Here is a 20502-nt window from a genome sequence, read left to right as displayed (position 1 = left end):
ACAGGCGTACTCCATAGTTGCTGAGGTCGCCGTCGCCGAAATCGGCGAGGAGGACTGGAGGACTATATAATTATATACTTAGTAGTATTTAAATTCATTCAGTAGTTTTGCGTGTATCGCGAAAATACAAACAGGCACAGAATAGTGATGCTGATCAAACTTTCTTTTTTATTTTTATATTTTGTTTTCAAAGTACTACTACGTACGAGGCATTCCAAATTACTTCATAAATTCAGTTTTTAGTTAGGCGCCTGTAAATTACATTACCTGAAGGCCGAAATAAGTTGAAACAACTTTAAATTTACTGAAGGTCACTTACGTAGAGCAGTTTGAACCTATTTTTATTTCAAAAGGTATTACATACCTGCTAGTAATACAAGAACTTTTCTACTTAGTCTTCATTTTATCAACAATAGTTTATTTTTTTAGAATCCGGTAAAATCAATTTTAAATGTAATAAAGTTGGTAGGTAGGATCATAATTAAGTATATTTGTATGTAAAAACGTTAAAAGTAGCGAGTTCTGCCAAAACATCAGAGAGGACGCTACTGTCTAAAAGAACAATAGAAAAACAGATGATGAACAGAGATGATTGGAGGCTGTCAATCGATCTGCAGGGAAAATGGTCGAGGAGTGCTGACGTTGTTGGAGATTCATCGGTCTAATCCGGCGGTTTGCCTCAAATAACAGGCAGAATGTATTCTATGATGTGATTTGATGTGTAATCGCCTAATCGGTTTTGTGCAGTAAATTCTGTGATATGAACATGGTATTTCATTAAAAGCTCTCATAAACAACTACAGAAGGTCCTGACAATGGTTCTGGTTATCTGGTATGATACACCCACGATCCGACATATTTTTATAATTACATAATCAATCAACCTTAAAGCAGAATGGATTTACCGGAGTTTGAAGTTATCGACACTTTTATTGTTAAGGCCCACTTGCACCAACCACTTAACTCAGGGTTAGTGGGCTGTCATCTGTTAAATTCCATATAAAATGGTGGGTTAACCCTCCATTTTCGTTGGTGCAAGTGGTCCTTAGCAAAGTAAAAGTGTAGTAAAAGTCGTGAGTCATGAGTGATGAAGATAGCTTAAAGGCAGTCTTCAGCACATCCCTTACCACTACCTAAAACATATGTAATTATTATAACCCGAGGATTAACCCACCACTTTATATGGAATTTGACTAATATGTTAACGTGATGTACACTACAGCAGGTTAGATAGTCCTCGATGATTATGAAACTTTTACAACCAATTATCGTGTTATAGATCCGTGAAGCCTGTAATTAATTTTTCGATTGTTAACTCGCGATAAAGCTGCCTTGACGTTTTATTAAAAAGATAACTCTGTTTGTGTGCAGGTAGTTAACGAACTAATAAAATATGTAATCCCTATATAATACTTGATAATACGTAACATTGTAAAATGAAATCACCTCTCATGTGAAGCTTGTGGGGGATATCCCACAGGTCTAACACTATATAGCAGAGATCTATAGCACAAGGAAACCAAGAAAGTGTACACCAGGAATTTATTCAATGTTTACATGAGAACTGTTATTGACCGACTGACTTACAAAACGTAAACAAACATATCAAAGAATCGGTTGCTATACCAAATACAAAATATGACAGTATTCCTTCAACAGCCAGTACTGTGGCCTCTTAGGCACAACTCGATTCTATCGAATATCTCATTATCATTATATTCAATACGCCCCCTTAATGTGCATATTCAAAATAAATTGTAACACAATAAAACATACAACAAACTAAAGTGATATCAAAGAACAACTATTAAAAATGTAAACAATTAACAAGCAATGCCCAAACCGCGCATGCACGTATAATGCTTTTCTCTAGGCAAAGCCTTCGTTAATATGTCGGCGAGCATTGAGTCGGTCGGTAAGTACTTTAACTCAATACTCTTATTGTCCTTTAATACACTTCGCACAAAGTGATACTTTATATCAATATGCTTGGACCGAGAATGAAACATTGGATCGTTCGCAAGACATATTGCCCCCTGATTATCTACATGTAAAGATAATGGTGCATACTTACGTAACCCAATTTCAGTAAGCAAACTGTTCAGATATATAGCTTCCTTCATTGCCGATGCCAAGCTTATATACTCCGATTGACAAGATGAAGTGCTCACACATCTCTGTTTTTCTGATCTCCAGCTTACACAACCAGCTCCTAACATGAAAACATAACCAGAATAAGAACGCCTGTCTATCAAACAACCTCCCCAATCAGCATCCGAATAACCATGCAATGATTTACCTGTCTTTTGTAAATAAGTCCATATTGTTTCGTATGCTTCAGGTATCTCAAGACACGCTTTGCTGCATTCCAACATTCCTCGTTAGGGCAATCCAGGAATTGACTCAATACAGCCACCGTATTCGTAATATCAGGTCTCGTTCCCGTAGAAAGATACATCAACGAACCTATAATTTCGCGATATGGGTATTGTTCACGCGCACTGCACTTATTTACCGGTTTTTCTATCTTTTGCTTAAATTCCATAGGCGTAGATATCGGTTTACATTTATCCATATTAAATTTAATTAACAAATCGTCAATATATTTTTGTTGTGACAATTTTATCCCATTGTCAAATCTGTCAAACTCTATGCCTAACATATACTTCGCAATGCCATAATCTTTCAATTCAAACTTTTCGGCCAGTTCCTTTTTGAAATTTTCGATGCATTCACCTCTTTGCGATGCGACGAGTATGTCATCCACATAAATTAATACAAAGAGTTTAGTTTGCGAGTCTATATTTTTAAAATAAAGGCATGGCTCATTTAAAGATACTTGCAATCCCATGCACTTCAGCTGTTCATCCAGTCTGATATTCCACTGTCTACCAGCTTGTTTAAGGCCGTACAGTGACCTCTTGAGCTTGCATACATTGCCTCCAGACCTCAGGTCGCATAACAACTTGCTAGCTCTTTCATATATGAATAAACCTGGCTGCTCCAGTCGTGTTAAATCTTGCAAACATTCGTCAAGAAGATCTGGTACCTTCATATATATCTCTTCTTCTAATAATCCATTTAAATACGCCGTATTTATATCCAACTGATGAATTTCAAGATCCAGTTCCACTGCAAGTGCAACTAATAATCTTACCGAATCAAGTCTAGCGACTGGCGCAAGGGTTTTCTGGTAATCGACGCCGTAACGTTGGCTAAAGCCTTTCGCCACCAGTCTAGCTTTCTTCTTCTCAGTCTTGTCGATATTTAACTTCGTCGTTAAAATATATCGGCAACCAACGACATTTCGGCCCATAGGTTTCTTGACGATATCAAAAGTGTCATTTTTAATTAAACTTTTGACTTCTGACATTATTGCATCCTTCCATCCTTTTCGCTCGTTACCTGATAAGGCCTCTTTCAGACTAATCTCGGCAACTCCAACGAAATCTTCGCAGTCTCCATACTCCTCAGTTGACTCAAAGCCTTCTTCCGCAGAAACCTCTGGTTCTATGGCAACTTCTGGCTCTGCGACAATCTCTGGCTCTACGACAACCTCTGGCTCTATGATAACAGGATCCGGTTCTACGATAACTGTGTTGTATATCTTCCGAGGACGCCCAACATGACCTCTCTCCAGCCGCGGTCGCCCTGGACCTCTCTTCACTATCCTCCCCCCATCAACATGAACTTCATCTTGATGATGATCATGTTGAGATGGTTCTGCGACAGTACCTGGAACATCTGTCATTTGACGGGCTTCAACAGGAATATCCTCTTCTCTCTCGGGTTCAGGATCACAACCACTCGATGACCTTATGTTCAGGTTCACATCCTCGTGATCAGAGATCTGTTCTACCGGATTTCCACTAGTCTGAGCCGGATGGAACTCTACATCTACCGATAAAGGTTGATTTGTAGTATTTGCCGATCTTTTGTTATCGATTTCAAAACTCGATCCGTTTCTTTTCTTCACGTTTATCTTCACGTTATGTTTGATTTTTAATTTTTCATTGCATAGTCCACTCGAGCTAGAAAATGGCAACCTGCTTATTTTTCCTTTCGCACAAATTTTACAATCATACAATTCTGTTACATCTGACATCTTTAAATTCATGCCAGATTTATTTAAAACTCGGACAAGATCTTTCGCATTTAAATGACCAAGACGTTCGTGCCACGACCATACGTCAACCTTTCGCTCAGAAATCGCTGACACTACGCCACAATGTTCCTCGACGTAATATAAATTACCTTTACGATTTGCGACCAGTTTAGTATTACCATAGCTATCTTGAACACTAGCTATATTTTTATTGAACGTAATGCTATAACCTTGATCGGTAATTTTTGCTACTGAAATCAGGTTACATCGCAAATCCGGAACAAATAATGTATTTGGCAATTGCACTTCCGTTTTAGAACCATTATCACATGAAGAAAATCTAACTGTCCCCTTACCTTGTACGTTTGTGCTCGAATTCGTTGCTAAATTTAGCTTACCGGACAACGGTAGTAATGAAGTACCAAATTTATCTGCATCGTTACACAAATGTGACGTACACCCACTGTCAACGATCCAATTTCCATTCTCGTTCCCAACAGCATTAACATCTGAAACACAATTGAATGTTACAAAATTGGAATTAACATCATGTAAATCACTTGAGTTCGACACATACTTTGCACTGTCATTACGTTGTTCCTTCTTTTGAGTACAATCCGAGGCTTTATGACCGTGTAAATGGCATTTGAAACATTTAAAATTGAATTTCGAACTAGCCTGCCCTGGGGCATCACATGCGCGTTGACGTTGCTCTATGCCACTCTTTGGCTTAGAAGATTTCTTTCCTCTTACAAGAAGTGCCTTATCTACACATTCTTTCTGATTTCTGGAATATTCCTCTTCTAAAATCTTCACTTTCAGTGCGTCTGGTTTTGGCAATGCATCTCTAGATTCTATTGCACATCTAAAATTGTCAAAACTGGACGGTAAACTATACAGAAGCATTATAGATATCAAATCGTCAGGCATTTCAATGTCCATGTCAGATAATTGGCTTATAATGTCGAAAAATCTCATAACATGTTCCCTCAAATCGCCGTTTTCATCCAATTTACGCAGCAACAACTCTTTTAACAGTGTAGCCTTTTTCGCAGGTCCTTTAGAAGCATGAATATCCTTTAACTTTAACCATACGTCACGCGATGTCTTGCAACCTCTCAGGTGCCTCAATTCACTCGGAGTTATGGATAAAATTAGGTCAGACTTAGCTTTGGAATCTCCTGTCTCCCATTTCGCTACTTCGGCTTCTCCATTTTCTCCAGCTGGCTTCTTGATACTCCCGTTCACGTATCCCCAGGACTGTGGGGGATATCCCACAGGTCTAACACTATATAGCAGAGATCTATAGCACAAGGAAACCAAGAAAGTGTACACCAGGAATTTATTCAATGTTTACATGAGAACTGTTATTGACCGACTGACTTACAAAACGTAAACAAACATATCAAAGAATCGGTTGCTATACCAAATACAAAATATGACAGTATTCCTTCAACAGCCAGTACTGTGGCCTCTTAGGCACAACTCGATTCTATCGAATATCTCATTATCATTATATTCAATAAAGCTGTCATAAATCTACTAGATGGTCATTGCTGCGGGTCCAAACGGTGCATGGAAACGGAATCCTGCTCAAACAGAATCAAGCTTCCACAAATAAAGTATTTTAAATTCGCTGAAACGGCTAAAATCTTTGCAGAATATACTTTGCGTATATCGATCGGGAAAATCGGGAGCGCTCGTGCTCGGCCTCATACTGAGACTAGCTCGTTATAAAAGATGTCTCAAGTCACTTTATACTGTGCCGTCCCGACGCGATCACTCTACCAGGCGCTCTAAGAGGCCAACTCTACATTATAATTACCTCGGGATCGATTTTTGAATTCGGAGCGCTCGAATTCGCCGTTCGAAAGTCTGTGGAAAACGACGTAATGCTATTTTTGAAAAGGATGGCTAGTAATTTTGAAACTAGTGGTAATGAGTAGAATTTAAATCGCTAGTAGTAATCGATATTATTGAACGCATTTCACGAAATCGAATGGCCGAGATTCAAAAATCGGCCCCCTGTATGTATCCGTGCTATACCCGATCGTTGAGCGAAAAAAAAACATCTCAAAAACTAGTTACTACAAAACGTGGGTTATACCATAATCTGTGGTACCTGATACGTTTTATTAATAAGATATTTATAGTTTGGAACTTTGCCAAACATACCCTAAGTTGCAGTGGGAGTGGATGGTGGAAACGGTAATCACCTACATATAAAAACACGCAAGTGGAACAGGCACTTACAAATAGTGCAAAAAGGACGTCCTGAGGTCCTGACATTATATCGTTTATCGCGCGACCACGCTATCTGCTCGAGTTAGCTCCGTTTAACTAGCCCGTTATCTTTTCACGGATCAGAAAATATTTTTGTTACGTTTTACGAATCTAAGTCCTGGCTATAGGCACATGTAAATTGTCCAAAGTTAAGTTTAAGGTAGAAGAATCAATATTATCGCTATTAAAGACCGCAGCTCGTTAAACGGAGCGATTCGTCTTGTTTTCACTATAACTTGAATTTAAATTTGAAACGCGACCGTTGACCCGGGTCGGTATACTACGTTCATTCGTTATCGTGGTGCAAAGTCGTAGGATACAAGATAACGAACCCTGTGACGTATATATGCAAAGCATGCCGGATGCTCTAATCCTCAAACTACGTACCTACAAGTACACTAACATGCAACTTAAGGCTCCTTCGTGAAAACTTTCAGATTTAAATGGTTAGTTCGAGAAACTAGTGCGTGCAATCTTACGTGCAAATTTTAAGGCACTAAGAAGCTATAATCCTGCTATAAACAATTAATGAGTCGTTAGGAATATTATGCAAATAACTGACAAGCGGCTGTTTTAGCTCTCAATTCACATTGCTTGAAGTTACCCGGTTCATTAAGTGTTAATTTTAGCGTGTCTCGTTAGTAGAAAATATACGATCGATTTGTTGACGAGCGCTCGTATGCCCGCCTCAGCACCCTCAAGCTCGATTCGCAATACTTGTAAAAAAATCCTGTGTTACGAAATTCATGCGAGCTCTTAATGGAGAAAAAGCGATAGCGGTTTGTTTGGTTTAATTACTCTAGTTTCACCTTAATTGGTCCGAACCTGCGGTCGAGTTGCACTGCCTGCAATCGTGAGAATGGATTTAGCGGGGGTGGCACGGCGCGGCATGCACCGCGCTATCGCCCCAAGACACCGCGTCACCGGCCCGCCATAACCGCCGCTCGGCACGCGATCACACCCGTCTCATTAATCTGCTCGTTAAACGTACCTAGTGAACGAACTGTTGTTTTATTCACCGCGTCAACTAGTTCACCTAGTGTAACCAATCGAGTTACGATGGTAGAACTACGGCGAACTAGCCAATTTAATTCGCTAGCTTTAAGCTCGTTCTCTTTGAATCGGAATGTTGAATCACGTCGTCTCGTAACTTTCTAATTGGAAATGTGCATTTGCGAAAATGAAGATGCTTAGATACCAGTGCAATATACGTGCACAGGGTTCCCTTTATCTTGCAGAATATCGATTGTCCGAAATTCATTTGGCATAGCAGCTTTCGCAGAAACATTTTTACCCGAATGATACTTTTGTACAAGCATAATTGTACAAGTAGCATAACTGTCAGAATTCTGGATAGGAGAATACTAATATTATCGATTTTAATATAGCAAAATTGTATAAAGTAAACATTACCTTTCACCGAATTAGTAATAGCATACTGCTAATATCGTCGACTTTAATTCTGCAGCATTTTACGTCGCATAATACTGATGTTGCTGACTGTAATTTTGCACCGAATAGACGTTCCGCCGAATTTATTTTGTCATGTTGTCAGAAATGTACATTAGGTTAGAACCCCATCCAGACAAAATACGCACACGACACAGAAATCGGCAGAGTCGGTTTAGTGCGACGACGAGCGAAGCGAAGAGGAGCGTGTTAGGTTGACAGTGTTATGTTATTAGTTTGATAAGCAATCACGCGTACTTATGGCTCGACGACCTTTTTCGATACTTGCTCGTCTATCACCCAATATATAGTTACTCAAAAGAAATGTTGCCAGAAATATAGATTAGGTTAGAATCCCTATTCCAGACAAAATACTCACACGACACAGAAATCTTATATGTCTCAGAGTCGGTTTAGGTGCGACGACGAGCGAAGCGAGGAGGAGCGTGTTAGGTTGACAGTGAGTAAACCAGAAAACCCTTTTTAATGTAAAAATAAATAAAACATAAGTGACATTATTCTGCGCATCAACATTATGCCAATGTATTATTCTGCCTACGACAATTTTTCGAAATGACAGAATGCCAAGTCAATAGAATGCGACACAATTTTCGATTAAACAATTAATCGATTATACGACTATTATACAATTTACCATTATACCATTGTATTACTCTGCTTTAAATAATTCTGCAAAATGACAGTATGCCAATAAATTTATGCAAAAAGTCATTCTGCGAAAAGAGGATTCTGCCAAGCGTTGATAAGGTAAAATATGACAAAAAAATGCAAGATAATGGTAATCCGTAAATATACATAATCGGTCAAAGTAATCAAATATATTATTTGAAAACAAATGTAGGTATTGAAGTGGAATCACCGAGGGCGTTGAGACTGTTTGAATACATTATTGCTTGTGTTCGTTGCCGACTGTACGGTGTTCCGTGTTACAGTTAGTTTGTTGAATTGCGAGCGGCTAGAAAGTTCGTGCCGCTGTATCTGGGCCGGTTTTGATGAGAGTTCGTGAACGTGGAGCTATATGTACTGTACCCACACCCACACAGCGATTATGAGGGTTCTGCCATTCGGATTAACTGCACTCTATATCTATAACGGGACCAACCACGAAAATACTAATTTATTTTTTACTATCCCATAGAAAATGTCAAAAATGTATAATTATGAGAAAATATAAAGTGTAAAAGATGTTCGTTAATCAAACCGACATTTTTCCACGCATCTCACCCTGTTGGCGCATGTACTTTCATCAGACTTAAAAGGATGATCAATTGAAAAATTTGTTATTATCATCCTTTTTAACCCCCGACGCAAAAACGAAGGGGTGTTATAAGTTTGACGTGTCTGTCTGTCTGTCCGTCTGTCTGTCTGTCTGTCTGTCTGTCTGTCTGTCTGTTTGTCTGTCTGTGTGTGTGTCTGTCTGTGGATGATTTACATCGTAGCTCCCGAACGGATGAACCGATTTAGATTTAGTCTTTTTTGTCTGAAAGCTGAGTTAGTCGGGAGTATTCTTAGCCATGTTTCATGAAAATCGGTCTACTATGTCGCAGTCGGGGGTTTTTTCAAAATTTTAATTTTGTGGTTAGGTTAGGTTATACTATACATAATTGTATTAAGCACTCTGAATCCGAAATGCAATATTCAGTAATAGCATTCGAGCTATAAATAGCACAATGTGCTATTTTGAAACGGTTTTTGATATAAGTATTTAAGTACACGATACCTATTTATAATCATGGTACTTAGCCTTCTTTCTTGAAATGTACAATTGTACATACATCAACCATAGGTATGTGTTTGCTCACTTACTGTACTACGTCGTTGGTAACACATACGTATATGAAGTAAAATGATTTACATGGCGAGATAAAATGTGCGCCTTGAAACCAAATAAAATTTATAAACATTCAACCGCTTTTTAACCCAATTTAAGGATTATGAACAATAATGAGATTGCGTTTCTTGTATTTTACTTTTTATTCGCTACGTGCACGCAACTGTCTCGCATTTAAGGGATGAATTTAGTAAAACAATGAAAAAGTTATTGAGAAGTTACAAGTTATAACTTTGCTATAGCACTCATAGCTTAAATAAAAGATGTACTTCATACAGCCTTTCACCTCCTATTTTTTTGTAAGCTAATGCTCAGTAGACACATTTAATAGTTATTTGTTATACAAGGGGGCAAAGTTGTATTTTAACGCCGAGTGTGAAATTGAAAAACGAGCAAGTGAAAGGACTCTATAGTTGAGCCACGAGCGAAGCGAGTAGAATCCTGAACTTGCGTGTTTTTTAACACACGAGAAGTAAAATACATTTGCACCCGAGTGTAACACAAAACTTTTCCCCTCACTATAGCGAGGAAACTACAACGCAAAAAATGCGTTTATCACTGCTTCCAGTAGTTCCACAGGTGGTAAATCATCTTTATTACTAGATTCACCTACTTTTATAAATTTTAAACCAGTTAATTTGACTTTATTCAAGGTCAAATTACTTTACCCACTAGTGGATAAAATGCGTTTTTACCCGCTGGTATTAAAGGACAAAACACGTGTTTCCGAGCTAGTGAGGGGAAAAAATGTATAATTCATAAGTAGCAAAACGAGTAACATGTAAAAAAAAATTGTAAATCATAAGTATCATAACTAGTTCTTTTAATTCACGCGTACGAAAGTTGCAGGCAACAGCTATTACTTAGATACCCATAAACATTGTATTTTTCATAACAAACTAATTTTAAACACGTCCCTTAATAATATGTGAACAATGGCAGATACCTAAGAAAATATTATAAGTATTCTTTTTTACGCAGAGTATTATTTAGTACCTTGAAGTCGTTTGTGCCCAACCAAACAAAACAAAAACATGGGTTAAGCCGTTTAGAAAGGGTTTACCTCATCGAATGAAGCCGCGCGCAAATTCGAGTGATATTTACGGGGTCACCGATAGAACCAGGCCCCGTAGCCGAATGCACAAACGCTCACGATATAATATCTTTCGTAGCTATCTATCTCTACCGCTCTTGCCTATTGACGCGACAGAGCTAGACTGCATTTCTGTCGACGTCTGGCGTCGCAGAAATACCACTCGGCTAGCAAGCCAGGGCGGATCGCGTGGATAAAAACCCATCTCCAATATCGCCGGTCCGTGCCTTATCTGCGTTGTACCTGCCTGCCGCCCGCCCACCTTTAGCTTTGGACTAAACGATCACGCTTATCTATGTGCGCTGATCTAGAAGTTTGTAGCTGCTCTAGATTGCTAATTAAAGTAGCTTTTATATTATAAGGTTTTTATAGGGGGAACTTTATATATTTTGGGCATCCAAGGACGAATTCATAATTAAAGTAGGTAGGTGGCGATTATTATCAAGACATTTTAATTTAAAAGCCTTTAAACGATCTTATCTATACGAGTTTACAATACGAAAATACTGTTTAAAACTGATTCTATTACTACTCGTGGTCATAGGTCTTAAGTACATAATAAACAACTTTGATGCGCTTGATGATAAGCTGTGGAGATCGCGTTTAAAACTATACTAGTACATATGTGGTGTCGTTATTGCAGATTTTACTTTTACTCTAGAGAAAAACAAGAAACGTTACATCCCTTACACACCACCACCACCACCTTTACTTAAAAGGGGGATCAATCACAAAAACCAAAATGGTTTACGCGTTGGTAACTGGTTGCCTATCAAGACAATTCGTTTACCGCAACTAGTTGCAAACAAAGGAGGAAAATTCTTCCCTCGCTCCTGCCGGCGTATCATGCTTCTAATTTTATCACTTATCCACGTGGATAAGACGTCTGTCACGCTTTAGCAAGTATGTCAGTGTGAGAGTGACAGATGTCTTATCCACGTGGATAAGTGATAAAATTGGAAGCATGGTAGGCCGGCTGGTTGCGAAACATGGTTGCGATGACGGCTGAAATGTGGTTGGTTTGTAGGAATGAGCAGTCAAATAAAGATACCCAGCTATATGCCTGCCTTGTTGAAATGAATGTATGCACAGCACAGTCTCAAGTATTTATAGGTTGAACTTGAATAGTTTGTAATCCCGAGACCGCGGTGCTATCAGGAATATACTTGTACAATGGAGACACGAGCGCCCACGTAACAGGCTATCGGCTCAAACGGCTGAGGCTTAACCCTATCGAGATGTGCTAACGGAAGCTGTACACGCCGCCTCTTGGCTGCTGTTCCTCACCTATATTTGTCCTAGATCTTGCGATCTATTTTAACACAAGCCTTACATACATCTACGGTGTACCTATGTGCTCATTTGACGGTTAACGTATTGAGCCTCTACTATAAGATCCCGAAGTTTTTGAAGTCTTATTTATGTTAAGTACATACTTGTAGTTATAATTTGTGATTGTTACGCTATCCATTGACGTATTCTAAGACGTCAAAAACTCATGGTACCTCTGTTCTACAGCAGTTCGAATGGTTCGATTCGAAGTTATGATACTTCAAATATTAGGTCTAGACCCGAAATGTCAAATGACAATTCTTCAAACAGAAGCGTCACTTTTGACTTTGATTTATCCGATCCATATTATAACTAGAGGTAATATTTTACGTAACTTTATGTTAGATGTGGGAGGTAATTAACCGTGAGTCTTGGTTAGGGTATGTTATTCTTTACGAAAATACTTTAGTCACGTATTTCAAGGGAAACTAAGACTTCAAAACTAAAATGTTATCTCTTTCATTAACGCTTATCTCGCTGTTTTAAATCGTACATAAAAAAGATTACCATAAGTCTATTACAAAAGCCAATGTAAGAAATCCCTTATAAAATCGTTAGCAAATGTTACGCCAGTTATGCAACAAGTGCAAATACCCTTAGTAGGTACGGGGATTAAGAGTACAACGTCCACATGCACGCAACGCCGCAGCGACTCGGCAGAGCCTCGTAATACTTGTAATGCAATTAGCACCTTGGCAACTGTCCATTTCGCGAGTTATTGATCCTAGAGTGAAGCACATGCCACGCACCTTGAGGTACTTGATGTCACGTACGAGGTGACTAACTACCTCCTAATGGCCTGTCTATACTTAGCGGGTTTTTCCTGTCACATGAGCAAAAAATTCTACTGTAAGCTGCACTCCTTGAATAGGCCAATATTTTTTAGTAGCTCTTAAACGGGTGTGTAATGTAATGATATTTAACGGATATAATCACTCATTAGACATAATTAACGTTTGGTATAGCAACCAAATATCTACTTTTATTTTATATAAGTATGCAATTATGCATCATCTGGTATAACACTTATTTATAATAACCGTTATATGGTATAATTATCCATTGTTATACAACTAGTATATAATATAACTAGCAAACAGTATAAAACATTTCATGATTATTTTTTTAAGGGATCACAGTTCTAACCTAACCTAACCTATTTTTCTGGTAGTAGCTCGTTGTGTGTAGAGGTCACAGTTCTAACCTAACCTACTTTTCTGGTAAATGATGGATCTAATTCATTGTACAAAAAAATGTTATTCTAACTGTGCTTTAGAAGAAATTAGTGTTATACATTTTTCAGTACGGATGGTGTTTTTTTATGCACTAGTGCGAGAAGTGGTTAATTATATGCTAGGTCGAAACTTCGGAGGGCCATCTGTACTGAAAAACGTCGTACGATACACGTGCGAAAAGGAAATTCGGAACTCGTGTCGATTTAAAACACTCGAACTTCCTTTTTTTCGCACTAGTATCGTAATGTAAGGTAAAATACCCCATAATGGACGGTGATGCCATTATGGACAAAAAAACACAAATCCTTAAAAATAAGTATCTAAAATAAGTTTCTAAAAACTGACGGCTATGTACCATAAACTAGAGTTGTAGAGCTGTTACATTTTGAAGTTTCAATTAATTCGGTTATTTCTGAAGGATTTGGCGACAAGATAAAATTCACCAGTTTACTGAAAAAAATATCAAGACGAATTCTTAGTAATGTTGCTAAGAGAGTTGAGTTCATGTATAAAATAATAAAAAAATAACGCACGGTGTAATCTTGAATGAGTTTTACTTACTGCATTAAGCATGAGATAAGGTATAAAACATACTAGTTTGTTGCTCCAAAGATATAAAGAAATGACGTTATTTTGCGAGTGTCCATTACTGGACCTGAAAAACTGCGTACCTCCTATAATGGACAAGGAACAATTTACAAAACCAAAATTTACAAGAAACAATCCTATGTTAAAATAACCCAAACTAATTGTATTTATGGTGTATAAAATTGACTCATTGCGTATCAGTTGGCTTTAAAAGTAAAATTTTAAATTTATTTCACTGTCCATAATGGGGGATCCATTACTGGAGAACTGCCGTCCATAATTGGAGAAAAAACACCTAGTTTTAATTTGTTAACTATGAAGAAACCAATAGGTGTATCTATTCTGCAATACGCTTGAAATGTAAAAGAAGGATAGGACATTCAAGATTTAATACGCTTAGCCGTAGAATTTTTACATTTATCAGTGAAATATCAAAAACAGGCGAATTTTTTTCTTAAACTGTCCATGATTGGGTTCGTCACCTTACTATTATTTATTACCGGAAATAAGCATTATACTCAAAGTTTGTTATAATATTTAAAGGTTATTCGAAAAAAATATCATTATATTAAATAAGAATTATACAATTTGTGAGTACATTATTTGTTGTTATATGATTCAATAATTATATCAAATGATCGTTATTAACACTAAAAATATATCAAACAAAGTTATATCAACCGTTACGCACCCCTTTTAAACGATTATTATAGGTACCTATTTTGATTTTAGTTACACAAATTTTTAGTTAACACTTCAATTTAAATTTATAATACGATGGCGTATTCTTTGAAGAAAAACAATTAGATACATTTTTCAAAATTGTCACCTTCAGAGAAGTTGATACTTTGCTCATAATATAGCCAACACCCGGTAGACAATATTAAATGTTGGGTACTGATTAAGGTCGCAAAAAATAATATACATATTTAATTTCATTAAAAACTATGAGCTATCGGGTATAAAAACGAACAAAAGATAGTCGCTCCCGTGTAAATAAAAGAGAGAGCGAGCGATTTGTAGCTCATAGCTAAATCGCTCATAGTTCGACTACGAACGCGCTATCATCGCGTCTCTTTTATTTACACGGGAGCGACTATCTTTTGTTCGTTTTTATAGCCGATAGCTCATAGCTTACTCGCTCTTAGTGGGACCAGTGCCTAAAAGACATTTATCTAATAAATCCCAAAAAAATGTGAATTGATTTTCTTTTCAATTAAATAAATGTTTCAAAATAACCTGTCCATTCGGCCTTCAGGTACCTACCTATTTATAAATACCGAGCGGATTTCCAAGGCGTGAATTATTGTTCAACCACCCATCATGAACGATATAAATCCGTTGAATATCTGTATTATTAATCTTAATACGACTGGGAACTCCAATGTTTTGTAAACCTTTTTTATACCACGTCAGTTACCTACCTATTCAAGTAAAAGTGAGAGAAACTAAAGTGAGAAATTTCAGACCAAAATTATTCAAAATTATTCTGCCAAATGAGAGTAACCCATAATAAAATCATTAGTTTAAGTAAACATTATGTTACTATACTTCATTTTTTTTAGCATTAGAGAGAACGAAAATGCACGAAGCACGAGGTCTTTTATATGAGGCACTTTTGCTCTGTTATGTTCTCGTTCTGGTTAAAATTGTTAACATCTAATATTTGTCCTAAGAAGATAGGTTGACGACGACTGCTTCTTTGTTTACCAAATTTCTAATTCTGAAATAAACGAGGTATAAATACTGTCGAAAACAAAATCATTGCCATTTCTGTACTATTTAACAGATACCGTGGGGAGTTATTTAACTTATTTATTTATTAGGAACAACGGTCCGTTGAGAAAATGAGAACTCTGAAAGACATTCAAACTAGTGTCACTTTTCCGGTTTCCTTTCCTACTTCTAGGGATCTGTAGCAATCCGATTCGATCCGAAGCATTCCATTTGCAATTAATTTAGATTTACAAAATTAATTAAGAGTGTCTCACGGCGCTTACCGTTCAACGTAGCGCACCGAGGTCTGACTAGCCACGCCATGGCTCAAAGTACGTCCAAATAGGACGGCAACTCTGCAAAAATCACATATTCCAATTAGTTCCTCTGTCACTACTTTAACACACGTTATTCACTTCGCTACGCAGAATAATTTTACAACCAAAGTATGCTCAGAATCGCAGAATCGATTTACAACCAAGCCATGCTCATAATGTGATAATTGATAAACCAATAAAATTATCAGGCAACGCTGGGTCTGCTACGCCGCAGCTTGTTTTTGTTTGTGTAAATTTGTCTGTGGTGCAACTCATGTCGGGCAGCTTGTAAGTTACGAATACGAAAGAAATTATTATTATATAATTAATTAAGATTTTTTTATTTTTAGTTTTTTAACACTTGGAGAGCCTTTATACCTCCAAATTTTTATTTTTTATTATATTCCATTAATTATAATTGACTGCGGGGACCTTTTACATCTCCCAAGATCTCGTTTTAGTCAATTTGAGCTATGTAACATACAAACACGGAATGTTGTGTCTTACACCTAGGTATTCGTTATTGACTTATTATTTGAATATTACAGCCCGGTAGCTTGAATTACGGTGGCGTCGTTGATCGGGTCGCCAAGGGAGACGATGGCTGAGATACGCGCCATACTCGTGAACGGGTGCTGTTTGTGAAGACCGGTCTGTGACAACTAATAGGGGCTATATTATTATATTGTAACATTAATCTTGAGTAAGATTACATTGAGGCACTTTGTTCGGTCCTTGTTTGTTTATTTTCTTGCTGACTCTTGGGGACCATATAAATCTCCAAGGAAAAAAAGTAGATTAAGTATATTTCTTTTCTTTAACTGTGACATCAAGAGTCAAACTCTAAAGACAGCAAAACTCTCAACTTATTTTAGTTATCTTTTATTTGTATCAGTTTTTTTATTTCACTAATAGTGCATGTAATTGCCACTTGATTTAATTTTCCTTTATAAGGTGGATGTACTAGTGCTCGACGCGGTACTAGTACTCGTCACCCATGGTTTAAATAGCGATTAATAAGATAAGATTACCGTTACATTCATCGCAATTAGATTTATTAGATGAGAAATGTTTGTAGCCTTCACATTTCATACGCCATATTATAAAATATAGAAACTTTTTTCAATTAATGAATAATATATGTGATGACATTGTCATGAGCAATCAATCTCTCAATTTTGTTAGCGATTTGGTAAAGCTTTGCTCGTATTTGCTGACTTATTTGAAATACTTTCACGGTAAGTTGTGAACATATTCTATAATTGTGTTGGTGCTAGAATGTGCGGGAAGATATTTAAGTAATTAAATGTCGATTTCGTTCATTGTTACTGTGATAAACAAGCGTGTCATTTATTAGGACTGAAAACCGTCGCAAGTCTAAAACTCGACACGGCTGGCATTTATTGGGACTGTTACGTTATTTTCCAAGTCCCAATGTTTGTCGAGCCGTTTTTTCAGGATATCACGATTAAAGTAGCCAAAACGAATCGTTTACAGTTTCATATTATCAGCATATTTTTCTGTAAGTCACATTAACTTTACTGAAAAAAACAAATCACATGCACATAGACAGTTTTTAGGGTTCCGTAGTCAACTAGGAACCCTTATAGTTTCGCCATGTCTGTCTGTCCGTCCGTCCGTCCGTCCGCGGATAATCTCAGTAACCGTAAGCACTAGAAAGCTGAAATTTGGTACCAATATGTATATCAATCACGCCAACAAAGTGCAAAAATAAAAAATGGAAAAAAATGTTTTATTAGGGTACCCCCCCTACATGTAAAGTGGGGGCGGATATTTTTTTTCATTCCAACCCCAACGTGTGATATATTGTTGGATAGGTTTTAAAAAATGAAGAAGGGTTTACTAAGATCGTTTTTTGATAATATTAATATTTTCGGAAATAATCGCTTCTAAAAGAAAAAAAAGTGCGTCCCCCCCCCTCTAACTTTTGAACCCTATGTTCAAAAAATATGAAAAAAATCACAATAGTAGATCTTTATAAAAACTTTCTAGGAAAATTGTTTTGAACTTGATAGGTTCAGTAGTTTTTGAGAAAAATACGGAAAACTACGGAACCCTACACTGAGCGTGGCCCGACACGCTCTTGGCCGGTTTTTTGTATATCTTTTACGGTTTTATTGATATGTTTTCTCGTTAAATGTAGTGAAATCTGTATAATTTCTTTGGGTAGTGCTTGACATGTCATTTTTCACAAAACTTTGGGTATATTTTCAGAAATGCCGCCTGATAAAGGTCAGTGGAAGAGATATTCTCAAGAAGACTTAGAAAAGGCCATAGAAGATGTGTTAAGGGGTTCGTCCATCGCCTCGGCAGCAAAGAAATTACATAAATGTAAATTACATATTTTATTACATAAATGTAACACGTAAAAAGTAAATGTTATCAACAGAATACGTTTTTTTTATTAAATTATTTAATTTTGTAGTAAATTTTAACCCAAAACACTTGTTTTTTACTGTTTTTCCTGAATCATACTTAGATGTCATCTATTAGGACTGCCAGCAAAAGCACCAGTCAGTTATTCGGACAAGCGTATTGACTTATGTTTTATTTAATTTTGAGATTTTTTTATATTATCACTGTATGAAACTAATTGCATTTAACAAAGTTAAAGGTCACATCTCCCAAAAAAGATGGATATGTTTTGTATAGATGGGTAAATTATCGTAATATCACGAAACACATAAATATTTTCCCTTAACCTGTCGAGCAGTGGTACATCCACCTTATTGTGGTTTCTATTACAAGAAAGACTACTACTTACAAAACAATTACTAGCCAGTCAGCTTGTCACTCCCATTCTTTTTTCTATCGTTTTACAAACTGCACTAAAGACCCCCGGACAAGAGGTTTCCATATGTATAAGGGCCAAAAAAGAAAATCAACTAGGTATGCAATTTTTTAAAGTAATCTGATATATCCCGAATTCAACGGATTTAATAATAGCGTGGGGCCGTCATCAACAATCAATTTCACCCTGATTGCCGTATCGTAAGGTCAAATAATGAGTTGCTGTTGGTAATACCGGTAGGCACGTAGGCACGCATACCAATGGACGGAAGTGGTAGCACTTCCGGTGGGATGGAACTCGAGACGCACGCAATATCCCCGCCCTTCCGGTCAACAAGAACACCTCATAAATATTATGCATGACGGCCGATAAGCCAGAAATAACCTCGAAAGAAAGGCATGGACCTTTGAAATCCTATCTGTTGTTAACAATCCAATCCTTTCAGTTTCAGTTTCATTTATTTGCTTTATCAGGTACATTACAATACATAGTTGTTATTTGTAAAGTAGGAGGTACATGATACCCTGTCAGGGCATTGCAAAAACATCCTAAATACTAAGTTTATATAAATATTATCATTATCATGCATTAAAAAGAGAAAGAAAAAAAAAATATTAAATACTAAATATACATTCAAGGTTTTAGCAATAATTAAGATTTCAACTATACAATATGTCAGCAATATTTATAATTATTATAATTATGCACATTAATAAACATCAGTACAAAAAATGTCATTCATATATTCCTTAATTGAGTAATAAGCTTTATAAATAAGAAATCTCTTTAACTTTTGACTAAACATGCTCAGTTTGCTTTCCGCCTTTATAAAGTCAGGTATTTTGTTATATATTAATATTGATTGATAGTAAGGTCCTTGTTTGTAAATAGTCAGTTTAGATTCTGGGGCTGCCAGCTTATTCTGACGTCGTGCACTTTTTTGGAACTCATACATAAATATGTGCTTCCTTACAAACATACTAATTTCGTATATGTATATGCATGGTAGAGTCAAGAAATTCATATGTATAAAGTGGTCTTTGCAACTTTCTGGTAAATGAACATTCATGATAATACGCAGACATTTTTTTTGTTCGAGAAACATTTCGTGAGCATTTACGCTATCTCCCCAAAGGATCACTCCATATCGAAGCCAGGCATAGGCGTAGGCATAATATGCGGTGCGCGCGCATTCTATGCTTGTGCTTCTTTTTGTTATGCTTAGCGCGTAGACGAAGCGCGAAAATTTTGTTTTTAAATTTTGTATATGCCCTTTCCAATTTAAGGCCGTGTCCAGTTGTAAGCCTAGGAGGTTCACTTCGTTTACTTCCTCTATTTCGATTTCATTGCATAAGCCTGTTAGGTCTAAAGGTTGTTTTTGATAGGGCTTGAATTGTATCAGTTTGCTTTTTTTAGGGTTTAAGTCTAGACAGTGGTCTTGCAACCATTGTTCTGCTTGTGTAAGTGTTGATTTGATCTCACACTCAACGTCATAGTTCTTGGGGCATTTAAAGAGTAGGGATACGTCATCCGCAAAGAGAATGCTATAGTGATTTAGGGCTTTGGGCAAATCATTAGAACCAATAGAACATTATATACAACTGGAATAGCCTGTCATATCGTATTTGGGTATAAAACATTTTGTCAAATTTGTTGGAGGGCAGGGGGAGGCTGTAGGTAATAAAACAATACATGCAAAAGATTGGTCATTTCATTACCG

General features: G+C 36.9%; 2 protein-coding genes and 1 long non-coding RNA gene across 7 annotated transcripts in view; 2 read left to right on the top strand and 1 right to left on the bottom strand.

Moving 5' to 3' along the window:
- Window positions 1–20502, top strand: part of LOC125240868 (pseudouridine-5'-phosphate glycosidase) — a 197260-nt gene that overhangs the window by 100875 nt on the left and 75883 nt on the right. The window contains exon 8 of one of the 4 annotated variants that reach the window (XM_048149016.1): window positions 16519–16593. The exons of the other annotated variants lie outside the window; for them this stretch is intronic. Within the exon in view, the coding sequence (XP_048004973.1) occupies window positions 16519–16578 (60 nt within the window). The 3' untranslated portion in view covers window positions 16579–16593. Of the gene's footprint in view, window positions 1–16518; window positions 16594–20502 lie in introns of those variants that run through there. 4 annotated transcript variants of the gene reach the window in all.
- The window catches only part of LOC125240869 (CD82 antigen-like), a 106045-nt gene that overhangs the window by 48279 nt on the left and 37264 nt on the right, over window positions 1–20502 (bottom strand). The window contains exon 2 of one of the 2 annotated variants that reach the window (XM_048149018.1): window positions 15938–16009. The exons of the other annotated variant lie outside the window; for it this stretch is intronic. The gene's annotated coding sequence lies outside the window, so the exon portion shown is untranslated. The remainder of the gene's footprint in view (window positions 1–15937; window positions 16010–20502) is intronic. 2 annotated transcript variants of the gene reach the window in all.
- On the top strand, window positions 17144–18382 carry LOC125240876. The gene is made up of 2 exons (XR_007178685.1): window positions 17144–17208; window positions 18206–18382. It is a non-coding gene; the product is annotated as an uncharacterized LOC125240876 (long non-coding RNA).

The sequence above is a fragment of the Leguminivora glycinivorella genome, chromosome Z, assembly GCF_023078275.1.
Source record: "Leguminivora glycinivorella isolate SPB_JAAS2020 chromosome Z, LegGlyc_1.1, whole genome shotgun sequence".
NCBI lineage: Eukaryota > Metazoa > Arthropoda > Insecta > Lepidoptera > Tortricidae > Leguminivora > Leguminivora glycinivorella.
Note: the sequence above shows the minus strand (reverse complement) of the source record. Positions and strands in the feature narration are given on the sequence as shown.